Raw genomic sequence first — 21,625 nt, 5'->3', positions numbered from 1 at the left:
GCACTTACTATGGGGCCAGGCAGGGATCTCAGCACATTCTTATACTGACTCATTTAATTCTCTTAACAAGCCTGTACAGTTGAACTATTACTAGCCAGATTTCCCAGATGAGGAAACTAGGGCATAGAGTAATTAAGTCCTCCCCAGCCTGACCAAGGTCAAGGTCAGGATTCAGACTCACCAGCCTGGCTCTGAGTATTTAAGCACCACATAGCTTCTCTTTTGGTTTTATTAATAAACCACCCGCAGTCTCATGGTGGTATATGGCAATGCTCACAGTACCCAGGGTCTTCCTGACCTTTACCTCTAGGTTGATAGACTGAGGTGGTGAAGGAGCTCATGGAACCTCAGGTGAGCAGGGAAATAGGGAGGGGGACTGAGGGTGGCCCCCAGGTCCTGACCCCTGGCCCACGCCATCCCCTGGCCCCTCTCAGGTCTCCTCACCTCCCAGGGCCCCACTGCAGGTGGGGGTTGACAGGCTTACCCGCCTCTCATTGGAAGAGTCGTTCACGTTAACCCCACAGGCCAGGTCAGGCCTGGGGAAGGTTTCTGACCAGCCGTCTGATGTGCAGTTTCGGAACAGGGAACCTGCGGGTGCCAAGTGTCCAGCAGGTAAGCAGTGGGAACTGGCACTATTATTTTTATGGTAAAGTCTACAGTAACATGCAAATGCTACAACCATTTTATGTCTGGGGAAACTGAGGCACATGGGGGTTAAATAACTTGGAAAGATCACACCCTAGTAAATGGGGAGAGGGGACTGGAACTTTGGGGCTCCTGGCTCCAGGGCCCAGTCTCTTCGCCACACACCACATACTAGTCCCCTTCTTTACTCCTGCCTGATGCGTTGCCTGAGCCCAGGTCCTGCCAACACATAACAGGTGGGTACCCTGGAACATCAAGGGGAGGTGGCAAGGACCTGGCCACTCCTACAATGACCTTTACTTGGTCTCCTGCTGTTAACAAACCTTGCTCCAAGAAAGTTCTGTTTTTATATCTAACTTCATGTCTTGTTCACTAGGCCATTAGAAAGCCACCAGAGTGCCACCAAGATAAACCTTTCCAGGCAGCCACCCCTCACCAGAAGGTTGGAGTTATTGGTCCTTTAGCCAACACAAAAGGCTACCTGTGGAGACAACTGAAATTCTGTTTGTCCCATGCACCCAGGTATGGGCTGCAGGCTGACCCTTCTCACCACGCAAGCAATGGTTTCTGGGCTGCCCTGAGTTGGGCCCAGGGCCCTTGTGCATCAGATACTGGCTAGACAGAAAGGGGCATGAATGGGGTTGAAGATCTGCATGGAGCTCTTCCCATAATGGAAGGGAGCTGCCAACTAGGAAGGATGGCTTGAAGACCCCAGGAGGAGGTGCCTGCCTTGGACTAAGTGGTCAGCTGCATTCTGTGCTCTGGCTACCAGGATCTGGATCCCCAGCTCTGACCAGTGTGAGACATCATGAGGTGAGGACAGTGATCACTAGGTACTGTGGGGGGGAACCCTGTCCAGGGGCTCCTTAACAACACTGGCTGGGCCTGGGATACTCCTCTCCCATGGGGCTGGGCCACCACTTACAGAGTTCAGGATCAAATAGCTTCCACAGAGCCAGAACCAGCCACTGTGCTAAGCACTTTATGTACAGATTCTGATCTGGTCTCACAGAGCCCCAGTAAGGGAAGTGCTGCCTGTTTTGCAGACCAGAAAACCATGGCCACAGTGCCCCGACAGGGTGGACCTCATCACTGTGCCGCCTTCCTGCCTGGCCCTTTCTTTGTGGTCCCAGGTGTATTTCTAGCCCCAGGAGATTCTGTCCTTTGGGCTCCCGACAGGCCCAGCCTATGAAGATTCAGGGAAACCTGGAGTCTAGACTTGAGGCAGCCAGACTTGAGTTTGAAACCCAGTGCTGCTGTGTGACCTTACATGCACCACTTCTCTGTGCCACACAGGAGTAAAAGCGAGCAGGACAAGCCCTGGCACACGGAGGGGGTCTAGGCTGCTGCCAGCACAGAGCAGGCCTTGCAATGCCACTTCCTTCTCCTTTCAGTCTTTCCAAATAAGGGAGGAGTGGACAGGCATGGGGACTTGGAACTCAGGGGAGGCGACGGGAAAGAATAGTGGTCTAATCTGGGATGGTTACATGGGAACACACACCCAGACCTCAAAGTCAAAGGTTATTAGATGGCACCTGCCTAGGGCTGACTGTGGATTCAGCCCAGTCCTGGCCTGCTTTTTAGGGGCCCCTCTCCTCGCTGACCCAGCAGGATTCCCAAGAGATCTGCATGTGACCCAGGCCAGTGCCAAGAGCTGCTAACAAGGTAAAGTCCCCTGCTAATGGAGCCACCTGCAGGGCTGCAGACATACCAGTGGGACTCTCTGGGGTCCCCATAACCCCATGTACTTCCACTAATTGTTAATTCTTAACAACTAAGGGGTCGTTAACCAGGTACAAGCCAGTGTGCTCCTCAGGGGACCCCTGAAAGCATATGCACATGCAGTTAGGGGACGAATCAGTCCGACGCTGGCCTCCAAGTCTCCAGGCCCCTAGTGAGGTTGGGACTGCGGCTGCTCCCCATTAAGCAGGAGGAAGAAGAGGGCCCAGGCCTGACTCCACCCGGAAAGTGTTTTTAAATAAGGAACGCTGGAAGACGGCGCCCTTTGGAATGCATCCTAGAGGGAACCTTCTAGACCTGGCATGAGAACTATCTGGGGCAGAAGGCAACCTGTAGTTTCTCCAGTCACAAGGACACCCATCCTGTCAGGCCCATGTGGTAGATGCCCTGGGAAAGAGTAAATTTATGAGTTAATTCTGGTATTTATTTTTATTTGTTTGAAGAGAAGAATCCAGAACATCACCTTGTCCTCACTGGGCTCTCCCCCTGGGGTTGGAATTGGGGTTGGAAACACCACCAGGGGGAGCCTTTCTTCCTGAAGGGAAATAAGGGACAGGGGTCCAATCAGAGGCAAAAGCAGACCTCTTGGGGAGGTAAGGGTCTCGGTGGCTAGCTGAAGCTGGAAAGGTCCTGATCTGTGTTAGTGAACCAGCCAGCACCCAAAAAACCAGAGTCAGGACTGAGCAGGGTGGTCCCCAGGTGAGAGGGTGCTCCCCACCACCCCAGGGGCTGAACCAAGCACCCAATAGTCAGGAATTCAGTGTGGATCTGCAGCCCACAGCGGCACCATGTGGTGGCAAGGTGAAACTGCAGCAGAGGTAGGCATAGGGCCCCCAACTTCCATCCTCAAAGCATGCAGACAGGAAATTGAGTCCCTGGGGGATTCCCCAATGGGTGGTGAGCCATTAGAGGTTGGGGGAGTCGCAAGAGGGGCCAATGAGATTCTAATTAATGAGGTGGGAAGAAATTCAAGCAGTTAACTGGGGAGGGATGTGATACGACTGGTCCCTAGTCATCCTGTGGCTTTGGGCACTGGGTTTGCCTGGCCCATCTGCAGAACAGAAGGTGGAGGCACAGTGGCTCTGGAAAGGCTTTGAAGGGAGGACTGGGAAGGAGGAGAACTTCAAGTCTTTCCAACAGGAAAAAAACCAAATCAGCCATAGATGGAGCACTGTCTGAGAGTCAGAGTCCAGGGTCTCGTCCTGATCTTGCACCTGACCATCATGTTTTTCTAGGCCAATCATGGCTGCATTGGTCTCCTGCTTCCTGCGCTTCACAGACTCCAAGACAGACATGGAGTGGTCATGCCAGAATAAAGAGTGTTGGTGAATTTGCAGGTGTATGTCCGGGGAAGGGGTAGGGGCCAGAAGGGGACATCGTGGAGAGGAGGAGGAAGAGAAGGGATAGCAAGTGGAGAAGAGACAAAGATATTCAAAATTTATTTCCATTCACAGCCTTAGAGGCAGGTATTATTTGTTGCCCCCACTCTGGAGTTATAGAAATTGAGGCTCAATGATGATGAGCCACTTGGGTCATGCAGCTGACTGGCACAGGGCTGGACTGCATTTCTCCACGTCCCCTGTGGTTAGGGTTGCCATATTATTGAGTTCAGGCTCAGGAAATGCAGGCAGAGTGGTATTCCTCTCAGGCCTGGCCTTCAAAACTCCCTAGGTAACCCTCTGGGTCCTTTCTCCTGGCCGGCCAGCCTGAAGCTGCATGTGGAAGCCACCGTAAGGTGTGGAATCCAGCATTGCCATCTGGAGGAGAGTCACCTGCTAATCAGAGACATCTGTTTGGGACTTTATGTGAACAAACATGTATGAAGGCTCTGAGATTTGAGGATTTGTCTGATCCAGCAGCTCTTGTTACTAAATCAGTGATGAAAGAGTGGGGTTCAAGCCACCTGGTCCCCTTTCATTTCTGTATTGAAGGGTTTCCAGTGGGACAGAGGGACAGTGAGCTACAGCAGCATGTTTCCCAAATCTGTGTGTGTCTACCTCTCTGAGTATGTGTGCCATGCATGCTAGAGAATTATGAGAAGAATCTACACTCATCTAACGACCGGTGGGCTAAAGACTTAGTTTTGAGCTTGGTGCTGTGGAGAAGTGATGGAGCCTTTAGGAGTCGGGCCTAATGGCCGGAAGTTAGGTCACTGGGGTGTGCCCTTGAAGACAGTGTTGGTATGCATACCTCTTCTGGTCTCTCCTTGCCTCCCAGCTGCCATGAGGTGAACCATTTTCTCTACCACATGTTCCTGGTCACGATGGACCTTGCAATGGGCCCAAAACAATGGGCTGACCAACCATGGACTGAAATCTTCAAAACTGTGATACAAAACAAACCTTCCTTCCTTCAAGTTGATTTTCTCAGGTGTTCTGTCACTAGTGATGAAAGTTAGCTAAAGAAGTCTCCCTGAACATTCTTTCTTTCCTGATTTTGGAAGTTTAGTGGGTTTTGGTGTTAAATTACTTCTTCTTTGGTTTGTTAAGGGTCTTGTCAGGTGGCTTTTCCTGTCCTGCATGAATGAGGGAGAAGGGCAGCAGGCTCTAGATTACAAAAAACCTCAATGATGTAGTCAGGAGTCAAAGGTCATACAAGGACACTGTCCTCCTCCCAAGGTCACCAAACCATGAGGCCAGAGACCTACCTTGACCATGACCTCAAGGACAGAGCACCAGAAGTCAGAAATCAAGTTCAAGTCCTAGTTTCTCCATCTGTGGTTGTGAAATTTAAGGCAAACGCCAAACCTCTCTAGGCCCTGTTAATATTATCATTACTCTTTACTTGGGTTAATTGACTTACTGGGTGTAGAGAAAAGGGACATTGCTTGCAGGGGTTTTATGGTGACTACCCACATATATAAAAATGCCTGGCATGTGGTCAACCTTAAACCAAAGTTAGTCAACTAAGATAATCCTTGTACCCTGGGGCTGTCCTTAGGAAGAGACCTCCAGGAAGGCAGGGCTCCCAGGGAAGCCATGGATTGCCAACAGGGCCTGGCAGAATGGGCAGAGGAAGTGGGCCTTCTGGACGACCAGGCAGTTGGGGAAGCTGCACTGCCAGGTGGTGTCCTTGACCTGGGGGCCGGAGCAAGGACCCAGCTGGATAGGGGGACACAATATGGAAGGAGGGAGAAGATTCCTAAATGAGAGACCTGGGGCAGAGAAGCTAGCCCAGTGACTTGATCACCTTCCCTTGGACACTGTCTCTCACCCTCTTCCTTGTCTCTCACCCTCTTCCTTGTCTCTCACCCACTTCCTTGTCTCTCACCCACTTCCTTGTCTCTCACCCACTTCCTTGTCTCTCACCCTCTTCCTTGTCTCTCACCCTCTTCCTTGTCTCTCACCCTCTTCCTTGTCTCTCACCCTCTTCTTTGGGACTCTGAGAACTGAGCCCACCTCGACCCTCAAACAAGTCTTCCAGTTCCCAGCAAGCGTCCCTTCATTTCACCCACTGCTTGGCCCTACAGAAGGCTCCGGGTCTCCTGCCTCTAGGCTGAGGCCACCCTACAACCTTTTGGTCAGGCCCCTTGGATGAGTGGTCACCGTTTCTGCTCGTGAGCATCTGGAGGAACCTCGGACATGCCACTTCCACAGTCTGTCCTGGTGCAGAGGAGGGCCAGCAGCTCATGTTGTCCCACAGCCCCTCGCAGCCTGTGGAGAAGAGTCACGGGATCAGACGGGAATGGAGCATAGGCCAAGGGCTGCCCCCCGTCACCATCCCCGTCCCCCTGGCCTGCCTGGAGTTCTCATTAGACTCTTATGGAGTTCCCATTAGGTACTGGCTCCTGTGTCAGGAACCATGGGTGTCTAATAAATGCACCTTTTTGTCTTCAGGGCCTTGGACTCTGCCATGTGCATGGTAAGTGCTCAGGGTTGAAGACATAAGGAAAATGTTACAGTATCTCAGATAAGCCTTACCTATGTGGGTCTGGATTTCTCTGCAACAGAAGATGGCCTCAGCTTGTGTTACGTGACTGCAGCAATGGTCCTCTCTCCCTGGCGGCACAGTACAACCACCTAAGGAGCCTCAAAAATATACCTAACCAGGACCTACCCCAAGGATTCCAATAGAGTTGATCTGGGTGGGGCCCAGGCACGATATCATGGTAAAGCTACCCAGGTACTTCTAATGTGATGGCAGGGGCGAGAACTCCTGTTCCTTAACTCTCAAACTTCATCTTGCATCAGAATTACCTGGAGAATTTGTTGAAATACAGATTGCTCAGTGGTCGGGGGTGGGCCTGTGAATGTGCATTTCTAACAGTTGCCAGTTGATGCTGATGCTGCTGTTCTGGGACCAACTTTGAGAACCACCACCCTGGAGCTACACAAGAGTCGCCATTATGCTTAAGGGTTATTGAGGATGTCACTTTCTACATTAACTGTGTTCCCTTAGGAGGACCCTTCCTGAAGGAAGACCTGGTCTCAATACAGTGAGGAGCTGAACTTATTATAAACTTACTATCATTATAGACACTGAATCGTAAAGCTGATTTCCTCCTTCATTTGGTTGCTAGGAGGGAGGTTCGCATCCACTTCTGGTAACTGAGAGATTTTTAAATGAGTCAAAAAGAGGACGAGGTGTCCTCAGTACAGATGGAGGCCTTGTTTAAGCTCAACCTTCTGGGCTATCTGATTCTTTGGGGTCCTAGACGTTTTGCAAATCTCTACATTTTAGGTAATTGATAACAATGCAAATGATTCTTGTTCATGACTATTGTTATGACTGTTATTCAGTTGAAAAACAATTTATTTCATGCTTTCCTTTGTATTCAGCCAGTTTACATCCACTTATAAATTTGTTTTACCATTCTGCCTTATATGTAAGGTACTTTGAATTCTCCAATGAACCAGAGTTCATCTTACTGATTCCCTCACTAATTACATAAAATGGTGGGCAGATATTCATTTAATATGTGAGTTATGACTATACTCTTTTAAGAATTATCATTTTACATAATCACCCATTAATTCTCCTAAAGTTGAGCCCTGGAGCAGGAACCCAGGCAAGTGACTCCTTATAACAGCCTTTTGGTAACCCTTGCCATGTGGGGAGGCCATCGCTGGGAGCAGGTTCAAAGGGGCCTGGAAACAGACTAGGTGGGCAGCCATGAGGGATCAGCAGTCACCCCTCATCCCACTCAGGGTGCATAGTGCAGACCCACTACACCAAGGCCATTCAGAAAGAGTAGTGCAGTTCTGGGTCCCAATCCCACCCAGCCACACTCACTGTCCTGGTCCATCCCCTCCTCCCTCCTGAGGTTGTCAGGAGAATGGGTTCACAGGCCACGTGTGGAGCCCACACACACAGTAGAGGGTGGTGAACAGCAGCCCCTGCCCCACGTCTTCCCCAGGCCCACTCCTTTCCCACCCTGGCATCTGGAGGGTGGGCCAGGCTGGGTCTTCTGAACTGCAGTTTCAGCTCTGGGGAATGGGAGATGCATACAGTGCGTCTGCATCTTGGGATTAAGGAGAGGGCAACTTTTCGAAAGAGCAACAGTCTATTTGAGGCATGAATTCAACGAGACTCAAAGTACCAGAAACCTCCTCAGTGATGCCTTCATACCTTCTAAGGGAAGTTTTCTTGGTGAGCCACCCCACTGCAGAGGGGGCCCATCACAAGCTGCTGGGAGCTGATCCCAAGCACTGATCTCTGGGCTTCACCTCGAGAGATTCTAATTCAGCCATTCCCAGGCCACACCCAGAACCCTGCGTTTCCAGAGCTTCCCAGAAGGGCCGCAGCACGTGGCCATTAGGCCTTGCTTGAGAACCCACGCTGCATTGCCCTCCTCCCAGAGCCTAGGGCCCAGACCTACCCCTGGCTCTCAGGAGAGTGAGAAAGACAGCCATGAACCTCCTGAGGAGGTTGCTTCCAGTCTGCAGCAAGTGACCTCCCCTGCCATACCAGGCAGGAACCTGTCTGTCTGCCCACGGCTGGACCCCACGCCTGCCGTGAGCTGGCAAAGTAAAGGTACTCAATACAGGTGGCTAGTGGACAAATAAATAGACCAATCCCCGTGCCTGGGCTCCCTGAGCATCCCTCATGCCTCGACATCCACTTTCATTAATTCCGTGTCCAGGTTCTGGCCTTCCACTCCTCTGCCAGTTCTGGTTTGGTTATTAATCAGAGGGGCTCATGGCACCATCTCAACCCACATTTTACAAATGAAGAAGAGCAAGGGGAAGTGACTTCCCAGAGTCACACAACCAGGACATGTGTCTCTGCCTAGCCTGCTACTTGGTGCCACCTCACAGACTTCACCCACCTGATCTGTCTCCAGATGGCACTGACCAACCCCAGTCAGGCTCAGGGAGCTGGAGAGAGGAGTCAAGGGGCATGCCAGGCCAGGAGGGGCTGGGCCAGCAATGGAGAGGACAGACTGACGGGGGGTGGAAAGCTAAAGCGGGTGCTTTGCGTCTCTGCACTGGCAATAGCACCAGCCCCCAGAAGGAGGAAGGATGTGGAGAGCCCACAGGAGAGCCCAGACATGCAATCAGGATCCTGGAAGGGAATTTTAGAGGCAGGAAGGGTAGGGGACAAGGGGAGGGAAGCCTGTGACCCAGGGCAAGATTGTAGGGGTATGGGGGAGGGAAACCGTGACATATAGAGCAGGGTTTGGATGGGGCTCCTGCAGGCCAGGGAAAGCATCTGTGGGGCCAAGTAACAGATGTCTGCCCTTCAAGGAACCCAGGAGATGAAAAGCCCCCTGGACACTCTGAATCTTTGCCCTGAATCTCACAGTGAGCCCAGCAAGAGGAGGGGCCTGAGTGTCTATTTTGGACCTTCCCCACAGTTCCCAGCCTGGGTTGCCGGCTGCCAACTGTGGATGCTGCTCTCGAGCCATGAGCAGGGTCTCCCAGAACTCAGCAGACTCCGGGTGACTCTAGGCCTCCCCAGATGCCTTTGGGCTGGTGACTTAGTCCAGGCAGGGCCCTTTCCAAAGGGCCCTTCCTCTCTGCACTCGGAGCATCTGGAGTCCCCAGAGACAAAGGGATCTCGTTGTCCTCTCTCTTTGTGCAGAAATCTCTGTGGCCACAGGATGTGGGCTTGACAGTACAACCTCCTTGCCTTTGGGTTGGCTTTTCTTGCACCAGAAGCAGGTGGGCACTTCCAGAGCATGGATCAATGCAGAAGCCTTTTATGTCACTTGGGGAGAGAGGGATTCAGAGCTGGCTGGAGCCACCCAGCTGGCCACCAGGGTGCTGGCAGAAGACTTCAATCCATGCAACTGATAACCCAGGCCCAGCTGGCCAGCCAGAGGCAGAGGGTGCCAGGATGTCTGAGAGCCTTCCTAAGCTGGGTCACGTTGGGCAGGGCCCACAGGGATCCCAGCCTGGTGCTGGCAGAAGGAAGGGGAGGAGTGCCTGGCGTGATGGACACAGACTGTCCTCCCAGTAAGTGGGGACCCTAGGCTGGCTCACTGTCATGTCCTTCAAGTCAGCAAAGACACTCTGACTGGGGCAGGGCAGGGCCATGCCAGGCCTTGTGCTAGACACACATCAGACATTCTGGAGCTGAATGTCACAGTAGCTTAGGGTCAGGTAGGGTCACTGGTAGAGAAGAAGAATACGAGGGAAAGTGACAGGTGCAGAGTGACTGAGCTGGTACCTGTGGAACTAGGATCCCACCCAACCTTCATGTCTCCCCATCCCAGTGGAGATTCCCTCCCAGTGTCAGGTTGCCCTTTGGTGGCGGTGGACCTGGCTGCCAACCCCACATGGCACTGCTATTCTTCTGAGCACCCATGCCATGGTCTCACACTGTCCCAGACTCTGCACAGACAGACCCAGAGGTTCCCAGCATGCAATGCACACATCCCTATGGGTAACCTGGGCTTTTGGGTGGTATATGGTTGTTTTTATTTTAACAGTTACAATATTTTTTTAAAAAATTTCTATAGTTGTATATGGGCAGAATGCCTTTATTTTATTTTTCTTATTTTTAGGTGGTGCTAAGGATAGAACCCAGTGCCTCACACATGCTGGGCAAGCGCTCTGCCACTGAGCTACAGCCCCAGCCCAGTTACAACATTTTTAAAAGAGAATTTAATATGTGTTAGAAAAATAATAAAGCTAGCATGTCACATCTGACTTTATAACTACTTATTGTTTAGGGTACATCTAAAGTTTTTTTAAAGTCCATTTTTAAAGGGGAAAATATTAAGGGAGTCATAGTACAAATGACACATGGCTGCAGGGACCCCCTTGCATGGCTCCCAGGGTGTGAGCCCACTCCCAGATCCCCCTTCCCCAGGCCAGGCAGGAATGGGAGGAAGGGAGGGAACTCCCTGCCTAGTGTGGACGTCCTGTCCTGGACTTGGCCTTCCCTGGGGAGCTCTGGCAGGGAAGGGACACAGTCAGGAGTGGGATTGTTTTCGGATCCTGGGCAACTTTAGATCCAGAGCAGCAAAACTCACCACCTGAGAGGGGAAAGGAGGACTCAGTGAGAAAGGAGATTTGTGTACGGTGCTACAGCTACTGAACCCTGAGGGAGGGGTCACAGCCTCTGGAAAGCTCAGGCTGAAGTCACAGAGCTTAGCTGCTGTCCCGGCCATGGCCTGGCTATGGGAGGTGGGATGGAAGACCCGGGAGACTTAAGTGGAGATGGAGGGGTAAGCCATGCCAGGTCACAAACATCTCGTGCAGGGGGCCTGGCTGATTGTCCACAGCCCCAGAGGACAGCGTGGGGCCTGGGTTGGGCAGATGTCATGGCAAGACAGAATGGGCTCTGGATCCAAGCCTGCCTTGGGATTGGTCATGCTTCTGACCTCCATAAGCCTCAGTTTTCTTGTCTATAAAATGGCTCACAACTTTCTGTAGGATTTTTGTGAGAACTGAATGATTCATGTATGTAGTAGAATATTATCTGATCTATTGACCTCTGTTCTTTTTAATTCTCCTGAAACATTTTCTCCCTTTTTCTCCCTCCTTCCCCCTCTGACTACTGGTTCAGAGTCTCAGAGGAGGGAAGGGAAATCATCTTTCTGGAGGTTTTCAAACATTCCTGGGGGAATGAAAGGCATTCAGGTGTAATCTCAATGCTTGGGAGAAAGCAGAAAAGGAGCAATACTTCCCCAGACTGGGTAGAAGCAGGGGTAGTGATAAGCAGGAGCATGGACGTTTCCAGAAAGTGCCCCAGTCAGCCCCACAAGGTGGGTTGAATGACCCAAAGGAGCTCAACTGTGGGGATATGTCTAGATGAGACCATAGCTTTGCAGAGCGATGACCCCAGCCAGGCACAGAGAGGTCACATGGCTGGGGATGGGGTCTGTCAGACGCCATCCACGTGGAGCAAAGCCTAGGAAAAGGGACTCCCTTGAACATGGTGATGCTAGGTGACTCTCTGACATCCCTGGAAAGCCAGAGAAAAGATCCAGAAAATAACAAGGCTTAAGTTTCACTCACTCCAGGAGCACAGAGTCAGAATCATAGTCACAGAGAAGGGAGAATGTTCTATTTTCACCCAATGGAGTTCATAGGGTCCTTTATATTTATGAAGCCCCAGGCCCTGTGCAGGGCCTGAGGCAGACAAATCCACCAGCATCCTGTGTCCTACCCAGGAAGACAGAGAGGTGGCCCCACAGGCAGGTCAGGGGAGGGCAGGGCAGGGCTGGAAGAAAGGGAAAGGGTGATCTTAGAGGGCAGGATGGGGCCTTGGGGACCTCTAGGTGGCCCCACCCAGCCTGGCGCCTGGCACTGAGAGCCCTCTGCCAAGTATGAGTTTGCCCTGTGTCCACCCACAGCCGAGCATCCGCCCTCCAGCCTTGATTTATTAATACATGAGCTCAGATGGCCTGACGATAACCTGGGACTATTTCTAGAGCAATGTGACAGGCTGCAGTGACGGGGGCCAGGAACAAGCAGGCCCCCGGGGTCACTCTGGCTTAGACCTCCAGGACAACAGGGGCTGTCCTTCCACCTCTCTCCATGCCCTGGATGCTCACTGCACCTGCTATAGGAGCTCACCAGGGAACCCAGAGCTCCTCCTGGCCCTGCACCCACAAAGCCTCTCGTGGCTTCTGCTTGTCAGCACGGGCCCTCCCCACTGCCTGGGGACCTTCCGATGCATCTCCCAGGTGCTTCCTGCCCAGCTCACCTCCATTCATCCTTGTCCTTCCTCAAGTCCTCACAGTAGTTCAGGGTGAGTCATGAGCACCAGCCTGTTTCTTGGCTTCATGGTGCCTCTCTCTGCCTTTCTTGTCCCTAGGTCATCTAGCAGGCGTCCTGAGGAGATTTCCCTGGCTTTGCCACTGAGCTGACCTGATTTAGGTCCAGAAACATGCTGCTCTTCTCTGAGACAGCTAAACCCCACGTGAGTTGTGTGATCAGAATGGGGTGGGAGGACTGAAATCCCAGCATGGCAAAAGCATTTAAAACCACATTGAAGGAGGTGCAGCTAAAGTCTGGGGAGTTTTATCTTTAAACCAAGGAGCATGAGCCATTCAGTGAGATGAATCCTCTGGGGAACACTGAGTTTCCCATCACTGAAAGTATTCAAGCAGAGAGGGTCACAGAATTAGTGGACTGAGAAGAATGGATACTGTACCAGATGACATGAAGGACCTTGGGATCCTGAAGCTGAGAGGCTACTTCCCTGGAACAGGCTGTTCATCCCCCACCCTAAGCATCTAAGCATCAGGAGCTAAGTCCTTCCTTTCCCATAAACTGCAAATTGCAGCTCCTAAGGATCCTTCTTGTTCACCCCAAGAATTCTTCCTCACCCAGCCTAAAGAGCTCCATTTCATGCCACCACTTGACACAGTAAAGATTGACAGGCATCACCAATCTGCCCCCACCCCTCCAATGCCAAGGATTGAACCCAGGACCCAGGGCCTCCTGCATCCCCACTTGCTTTTCCCTAATGAAAAACCCTTCTCAAGGGTTGGAGGTTAGTACATCAGCTATTCACAGCTTAGCTATGCTGCCTGTGATCAGACTGGATTACCAACTAGAAAGTACTCAAGATGTAAAGTCAGAAGATTTAGGTTGAGAGTCCCATTTCAGCTCTGTATTATCCTGGGCTTCTCAGGACCTTAGTTTCTCACCTGTGAAATGGGAATGATAATTCTTATTGCACTTTTTCTTGTGTGTGGGGTAGGGGTTGGTTAGTTTGGGTTTTGCAGTACTGGGGATCATACCCAAGGCTTCATGCATGCTAGGGAAAGTGTTCTACCACTGAGCAACATCCTCAGCCCTTTGGTATGTTTTGTTGTTGTTGTTGTTGTTGTTGTTTGTTTTTTTTGAGACAGGTTCTTACTAGGATTCTGAGGCTGGCCTTGAACTTGAGATCCTCCTGCCTTGGCCTCCCCAGTCACTGGGATTTCAGGTGTGTGCCACCACAACTGTCTTCCTTTTTTAAATTTTTAAAACATTTTATTTTATTTATTTGTTTAACAGTACTACGGATAAACCCAAGAGCGTGCTACCACTGAGCTGTATCCCCAGCTCTTTTATTTTTTATTTTGAGACAGGGTCTTGCTATGTTTCTGAGACAGTCCTCAAATCTATAATCCTCCTGCCTCCTTCTCCTGAGTAGCTGGGATTACAGGTGTGCACACCACCACCAAACCGCACAGTTGTTTTAAGAACTAAAAATTCTAAATTGTCTAAAATGTTTATAAAATATACAAATAAGTTAACTTATTTCTGAAAAATGAGCCAAGGTCAGTTGTGCCGAGGAAAGGTCCAGTGGAGGTGAGCTGTGAACTGAGCAGGCGATGGCAGGGCAAGGTGGGCTTGCTGCCATCGTGCTGGGGACACCCGGGAGGGGGCTGGGAATGTTTGTGAGGAAAACTGCATCTTTGCCCTGACTCTTGCAGTGAGAAATACTGATTCACACCATGGATGAACGTCAAAAACGTCATGCTCTGTGAAAGAAGACAAACATAGAAGGTCACATACTGGATGGCTCTATTTTTATGAAATGTCCATAGTTGGCGACTCCACAGAGACAGAGGGAAGATGAGTAATTGCCAGCAGCTGGAGAGAGGGAAGGATGGGGAATGACTTCCTGTTGGGTTCGGGGTTTTATTTTGGGGCAATGAAAATGTTTTGAAACTGGAGAGTGTAGTGGTTTCATGGCATGTGAATGTCCCAAGTGCCAAGGAATTGTTTACTTTATAGTGGTTAATTTCATGTTATGTAACTTTCACCTCAATACAGAAAGAAAGAGAAAAAAGAGCCTTCTTTGGAGAGTGGGCAGCCAGCGGGGGAAAGAAAAGAAAAAAGGGTGCTACCATGTCCCCACCTGAAGGCACGCACACCAAGACCCAGAGAGGGTGAGTGTCCTGCTGGAGGTCACATGGAGCCTAAGTGACAGAGCAGGACACATGCCCAGGGCTGTCTGACTTGAGGACCTATATATTTGCTGCCACCTCACCTTCCTTCTGGAACATTCTTCCCCTAGGGAGAGCCACATCCCTTCTACCAGCTATCTCTGAGGGGGTATTGGCTTCCATAAATAAAGTGATAAATATCTCAGCAGAGCAAACTGTGCAGTTATTAGTGTGACCCTGAAACCCTCCCACAAAATGCCAGGAGGGCCTTGGCCACCCCACCAGAATAGCTCAAGAGTTAATTTTTTATTTGTGATAAGTATACTGGGCTCAGTGACAGCTCCCTGAGTGACATTTCCTGTGACTTGTCTGGCTTTCAAATATTAACCTCCACCCCGGGGAGGACCCAGCAGCTTAACCATTAACTCTGTGCCCCCACTGTGCAGTCCCACCACCCCCTCCCCAGCCCAGACACCTGGACAGAACCATGGGGGCCATGGGACCTCCGACTGAGCTCCTGGGGGACCTGCTGCAGTCACAGGCCTCGCCACCTCCCCCTCAGCTCCTCCAGAATCGTCCAGGAGACTCGGAGGACACAGGCCTTGCCTGACTCTGAGGAGACCCCCAGCACCTCTCCCCTTCATCATTTCTCCTCTCTGCCGGTCTTTTAGGGAATTTTACTCTTAGCCACCACATCTGTCCATCATACCCTTCCAGATGGATCCCTGGGCCTCGCTTTCTGAACCGCTTGGCAGGGGAGGCCTGAAGACCTTTCCAGCACACAGGATCCACGGACGTCCTCAACTTCGTAGGTTTTTAAACCATGTTTCAAAGCACCAGACCCCCTTATCCTCAGTGAAAACTGTAGAAATTCAATAAGAGAAACAGCAGTGGGAGCTATTTGTGGACAGGAAGCCTGGCCTCCTGCCACCCACCCCTCACTTCTCAGGGATTGTGTGGCAGAACCCTGGAGGAAGTCTCAGCAGAGTTTTCTCAAACCTGGATGCACAATTAGTACCACATGATGAGCCGGAGGCAGAAAGGTGACCAGTCCTGCTGAGAGGAGGCGGTCCAGCCTCCAGGCATGGGCGTGCTGAGCGCTTCCCCCAGGCATGGACATGCACAATTGACTTGGAGATTGTGGTGCACAGGGGAAGTGCCATCCATGGCAGGGCTGATCGTGCAGGTGGGCAGAGGGCCTAAGTGGACCCCAGCCCACCATAGCCAACTTCAGCCTGAGGAGCTCGCTGCTATGATAAGATGCCTGCTTTTGTGTATTAATTCACTTGTTTCCAACAACAGTGTCATGAAGGCAATAGACTATTATCCCCACTGAAAACTGGGCAGGTTGAGGAGCGAAGGAGCAAAGCCTCTTACCCAAGATCACCAGAGAGGAAGCAGCAGGACTGAGCTTCCTGCCCTCTCCCCCCGCGCCCAGCTGCGCTCAGCACTGCACGAACCTCACCAGGCGCAGCCAACCTTCTCTTGCTGTTACAGGAGTGAGTCTACTCCTTGCACTGCAGGAGTCCAGCAGGAATGTCAGGGCACCCAGAAGGTGACCTGGAGGCCCTCAATTGAGTCACTGAGTCCAACAGGCCCAGTATTCCTCATGGGAGGATAGAGGAGTCCCAGGTCAGGTCCTGGAGAGTGTCCCTTTAAGGGTGACCAGGGTTGGAATGCTCACCTCAGTCAATTTGTGACAAGCCAGGCAAACAAGGGGCAGTCACGTCCTCTGCAGGGGGTGTAGGCTACTTGAAGGCACTACTTCAGTGTCCCCTTGGGATGCCTCTCCTGTTTCACCTTTCTCCCTGCTCTCGGTCAAGTATGTGCTCTCACTCGTTCACTCAGTAAGTCACTCAACAAACACACACCCAGTACTTGATCTGTGCAGGTGCTGTGTCGAGCTGTAAGAGAGAAAAACAATACATGCCCAAGTTGGGCCAGGGCCACACCCCAGGCTGGCCTTGTTGGGGCCTTGCTTTCTGTTGCACCGGATACAGTATCTGAGATAACAGGAGGACCCAGGAAATCAGGATGCTCTCCAGAGTGACCCCTAAAGTGTCTAAGTATCCTGACTGGTTGGAGCCAGGATAGGCAGACTGAGTCGCCCTCCCCGCCCCTGTCCCTCATGCGGTGGATGAGTGAATCGAGGTAAGCCCATTTGCAGCATCCACACCACCTGGCTTCTTCCGCCCACCTCTGGCTGCTCCGGGCACTAAATGCTCCAGTGCTTGAGGCGACTTCCTCGGATGCCTCCTCTTCTCTCCCATGATCCTTCTTTGTGAAGCCTCAGCCGCATTCACCCTCAGTGCAGAAGTTCGCCCCGACCTTGATCTCTGTCTGAAGTCCCAACTCCACTTCTAAAACCAAATCTGCTCCCCAGATACCTGACCTTGCTTCATTTCTTCCTCTAGCTGCTCACAATAAACACCTGGAGGACATCCTGGATTCTTCCTCCCCTACCTCACTCCTGGATCCAAGTCACTGCCATGTCCGGTCAATGTTACCACCAACAGAGCTCTGGCACACGCCTGCTCCTCTCCGTGGTGACCACTCCTACAGAGCAGACCCTCTCCTGCCATATGTCCTCGGTCTAAACCTTTTTTGCACCTGTCAACCTCACTGTCCACTGCTGGCCCCTGCACCCCCTTGTCTGAGGGCTGTCTCTGGCTTTTGGAGTCCACTAGTTCCCCAAGCACAGAGGTTGAAGTGCCAGGGAATGCATGCTGCTTCACTGCCTCCGACTGCCGGGGAATCTGGCTAATTACTCCACCACCTCTGCCTCTTGGAGCTGTGTCCACCTGGCTCCTGAAGTGGGATTATAATCCAGCTGCCCACCGTGACAAGCAGTGTTTGCCCAGTTCCTTCCCCACTCCCTCTCAGTTCCCACATCTTACTGATCACCTGCTTCTGGGAACCCAAACAGGGGCACCCTATACTCCAGTGACCAGCATCTCTTGCCCCGACCACCAGCCTCCGAGTGAGTCTGTCTGGACCCACTCCTGTCCTTCTCCATGCTGAGGCAAGTCGCGCCGCTCGCCTCTGACTCTGCAGGGCTTTCCCTCACTCTTACAGTCAGGACGAGAATCCTCTGCATGTCCAACGAGCTCCTGGGTACCAGGACCCTGTTGCTCCCTTGCATCCCTGTCCCTGGTAATGATTAGGCCTGTGCAGATCTCAGCTCAAACATCATTTCTCCTGGAAAGCCCTGGAGTCCCAGACCAGGTCAGGACCCCAGGCTCTCCATGTAGGCGGAGTGGTCACTAGCCTGATCTTGTTGCCATCCTTCGTGGGTTTGTGAATGATTGAGCCATGGTCCCCTCACCACACAGAGTCACGATGACCGTTGTAGAGACCGCCCGCTGCCGTCCTTCCCTTCCTTCTCACTAGCAGAACCTGGTTTTGCTCAAGGCAGTCACATGCATAGCTAGACCTCTCAGTCTCCAGCCATCATTGCAGCCAGGGTGGCTGTGCGGTCCAGCAAGCGGAAGCCCCCTGGGTAGTCTGAGGAAAGTCAGGCTTCTCATGTATCCTCCCCCTCCCCATCCCCGCTGCTTTCCCCTTCCAGAAACACAGCAATTTGGCTTTCCTCCCTGGAGGTGCAGCAGCCCTTGTGTGAGCACGAGGACAAAAGTCACACATTAAGCCAAACAGCAGAGGACTCTAGAACAGATGGTATCTCTGAACTTTGCATTATCTCTGAAGTTTTTGTAATTTCAACAAAGAAATTCCTGTTTGGTGAAGTCAGTGCATCCAGCTTCCGCTACACGATGCCAAATGCATTCCTAAGCAATGAGAAGGGGTTCTAGTTCCTCATCATGGATCCTTTGTTCTCCCCATTCCCATCTCATACCAATAAGTGCTAAGTAAATATTTCTTAAATGAATGCGTTTTTATTTGCTTTGCCGAGGACTGAACCCAGGACCTCGCACATGCTAGGCAAGGGCTCTACCACTGAGCAACACGCCCAGCCTAAATGAATGCTTTTAATTTCATACCAATCTCTTTAAGTAGATGTGGAAATTAAGGCCCAGAGACATTAAGTAACTTAAGAGCACGCAGTCTAATTTAAAAGCTGGGGTTGGCTGATTTCTTTCTTTCTTTTTAAATTGAAGTAAAATCATATAACATTAACTATTAACAATTTAAAGTGTGCCAGTGACATTCAGTACATTCATAATACAATATGCAACCATCATCTCTGTCTGGTTCTAAAATATCTTCACCACCCCCTAAAAGAAACCCTGCACCCATGGAGCAATTGTTCCCCATGGCCCCTCCCCTCACCCCATCAACTATGAATCTAATTGCCGTCTCTGTAGATTTACCTAATATAGACATTTCAAATAAATGGAATCATATGATGTGTGAATTTTTGTATTGGTTAATTTCAGTTGGTACCATGTTTTCATGAATCATCCATGTTAGAGTACATATTAGTTCCCCTAGTGCTGGGGATGGAACACAGAGCCTCACACATGCTAGGCAACTGCTCTACCACTGAGCTACAACCCAGCCCCTCTCATTCCTTTTTAAGGCTGAATAATATTCCATTACATGGATGGATCACATTTTATCTATATATTCATCAGCTGATAGACATTTGTGTTGTTTCCACCTCTTGGCATTATTAAAAATAATGCTGCTATGAACATATGGGTATAAGTGGTTTTTATAGAGTCTTTTCTTCATGCTGCATCCTTCAATGATAGAGAGTAAAGAGAAGTTTAGGAAGGGAGTAGAAATACAATTAACATATAAATATAAAACTCATAAAACTTAAAATGTTGATTAATAATAATTAGCATTTAAATTATGAATATTTACAAAACCCTGTATTTTGCAAATGTGATCTCACTTATCATTATAATATCAAAGTAGATATCATCTCCAGTCCATAGATCAAGAAACTGAGGCTCAAAGTGTTAAATAATTTTTGCACAGTCACACAGCAGTGAATGCAGGGTTACCCAAGAGTTTCTGATCCCACACTGTTTTCATCTTTCCTCACTCCTCAACCTGGTAGTGCAGGTGACCACATGAACAGGAGGCAAACAGCCTTACAAAGTGATTCCCACCAAACCCTTCCCTTGGCCAGATCCACATGCAGAGGCTGATGGTTGGAAAACAGTGGCTGTCCCCACATACCCAAGAAAGGAAGAGTGTAGGTGCTGGTTTCCATGTAGACTGCTTACCAGACTCACCAGTTGATTAAGCGAACAAAGCTGGCCCAGCCCCCCACATCCCATCCTGGCCCAGAGGACGAGCTCCCCCAGCCTGGTGGGTCTGGGCACGATCTGTGGATGACGCGTGCAGAGCTGAGCAGCCGTCATACCTGGTGCTGGAAGCTCTGGGCTGACATCCTCTTGCCTCTCCTCGGAGAGCTCCCGCAGGCACTGGTCCTGTTCCTCCTGCAGCAGCCGAAGCACGTCACACAGTTGGGGCAGGGCTCCAATCTAGAAGTCCAAACCAAGGGTGCTCATCACTGTTACCATCAATCCCACCACACAAGGACTCAGTGTGAGCAAGAAAGAGTCTAGAATAGGGGGGTTCAAAATAAGTAAGGCAGAACCACAGGGAGCGCCTGATTAGCAGGGAGGTGGAGGTAGTCATGCCTGGGAGAGAATTCAGAGCACCGTGGGGAAGCCATGACGCCCCATGATCTGCGATTCATCCACTGCAAATCTTGCTCTGCAGTTTACCAAGGATCCTGAGTCTGACAAGCTATTTGCTTTCTTAGCACCTTACATTTGTCTCTAAGGACTTAATTTATTCTACTCCAATTGTGGGACCGTCTCAGTTTTTGAAAGCTTAGTTTTCAGACAAGTTCTTTAGAACCTCACTTAACCGTCTCCCTGTGCCATATAAGAGAGTATATGTCCAGCCCAGGCCAAAGTGACTGCAGGGAGAAGATGGACAGGGGTGAAGGAGGGACTGGCACATGGTCCTGGCTTCCCATCTCTTCACAAGTGCATCCCCATAGCATGGCTTCATTATGCCATTGGTGCAGAAGACTCTTCATGCTGAATGAATAAGTGAATGAATGACTGAACACGTGGATGAATGAGATTTCTCCCTCCAAAGTATGGGTATGGGATTTCAATATTACAGTGTCTTTTTACCTGTATTAACTTACTTGGTTCTTGAAACAATCCTATAAAGAGACACAGAAAAGGAAAACTAAAGTCCATGGTGGTTTGAGGCTATGACTGGGTTTGTACACCCAGGGCTCTGGATTTCAGAAAATAGCTTTCCAAGATGTGAAAGACAATATCTTAAACTCTCTTGTCATCCCTACTCCCGTGTTTCACAGATGGAGTTTCAACATGGTGGAGCAGGGGAAGAAGTTCCTGGAGATAAAGCTAAACTTGAAAATGGCCCAAATAAAAGCTCTGGACTGAGAAGAAAAGCCAAGGTAGGGGCTACATTCAAAGGCAAACATAAATGCTATTCCAACGAACTACTTGGGAGCCTCCACACCCTCCTACCCTTCACTAATGCAGTCATAAAAGCGCCTCCCAGCTGTGAGTAACTCTTCCTCCTCCTCCACTCCCTGACACCAAGGGATCAGGTTTGATGGTCCCCATGAAACACACACATCACCTCTCCTGGGGCCCAGAGCCTGGCTCAGCCACAGCCAGCTGTCACAGAGACACTGGGCCCATCAGCTCTGACACCATATCATGCTCCTTTAGTCCTGTTTCCATTTTGCCTGACACAATACAGCAAATGACATTTCCCCACATAATGTTAAGGATCCAACCCAGGGCCGCAGGTGTGCTAGGCAAATGCTCCACCACTGAGCCCCATCCCACCCCCTAGTGACTTGACCCACTGTATTTAGACTCTTACACTGGAACAAGCACAGCTGCCACTTGGTAGCCACACATGAGACTGGTTCAAGGTGCACTCCTCAGTCTCCCCTCAGGAAATCAAACCCCAGGAAGCTCAAGTCCCTTATAT

At 50.7% G+C, this 21,625-nt stretch overlaps 1 protein-coding gene and 1 long non-coding RNA gene across 8 annotated transcripts in view; one reads left to right on the top strand and one right to left on the bottom strand.

Annotated features, from left to right (window-relative positions):
• Sctr (secretin receptor) overlaps positions 1-21,625 on the bottom strand; it is a 67,350-nt gene that overhangs the window by 28,631 nt on the left and 17,094 nt on the right. For 2 of the 7 annotated variants that reach the window (XM_047545878.1, XM_047545879.1), the window contains exons 2-4: positions 19,998-20,118; positions 5,931-6,038; positions 485-588 (exon numbers count right to left, since the gene is read on the bottom strand). In XM_047545878.1, the coding sequence (XP_047401834.1) occupies positions 485-588; positions 5,931-6,038; positions 19,998-20,118 (333 nt within the window). Of the gene's footprint in view, positions 1-484; positions 589-5,930; positions 6,039-6,305; positions 6,384-12,483; positions 12,851-15,371; positions 15,525-16,346; positions 16,567-19,997; positions 20,119-21,625 lie in introns of those variants that run through there. The other 5 variants (XM_047545882.1, XM_047545881.1, XM_047545883.1 and 2 more) reach the window with 5 other exon arrangements.
• LOC124980384 (uncharacterized) lies at positions 12,245-14,449 on the top strand. Its single transcript, XR_007107794.1, has 4 exons — positions 12,245-12,463; positions 12,595-12,699; positions 13,637-13,713; positions 14,207-14,449. It is a non-coding gene; the product is annotated as an uncharacterized LOC124980384 (long non-coding RNA).

Source organism: Sciurus carolinensis, chromosome 3 (genome assembly GCF_902686445.1).
Source record: "Sciurus carolinensis chromosome 3, mSciCar1.2, whole genome shotgun sequence".
NCBI lineage: Eukaryota > Metazoa > Chordata > Mammalia > Rodentia > Sciuridae > Sciurus > Sciurus carolinensis.
This window is presented reverse-complemented; position numbering and strand designations above follow the sequence as displayed.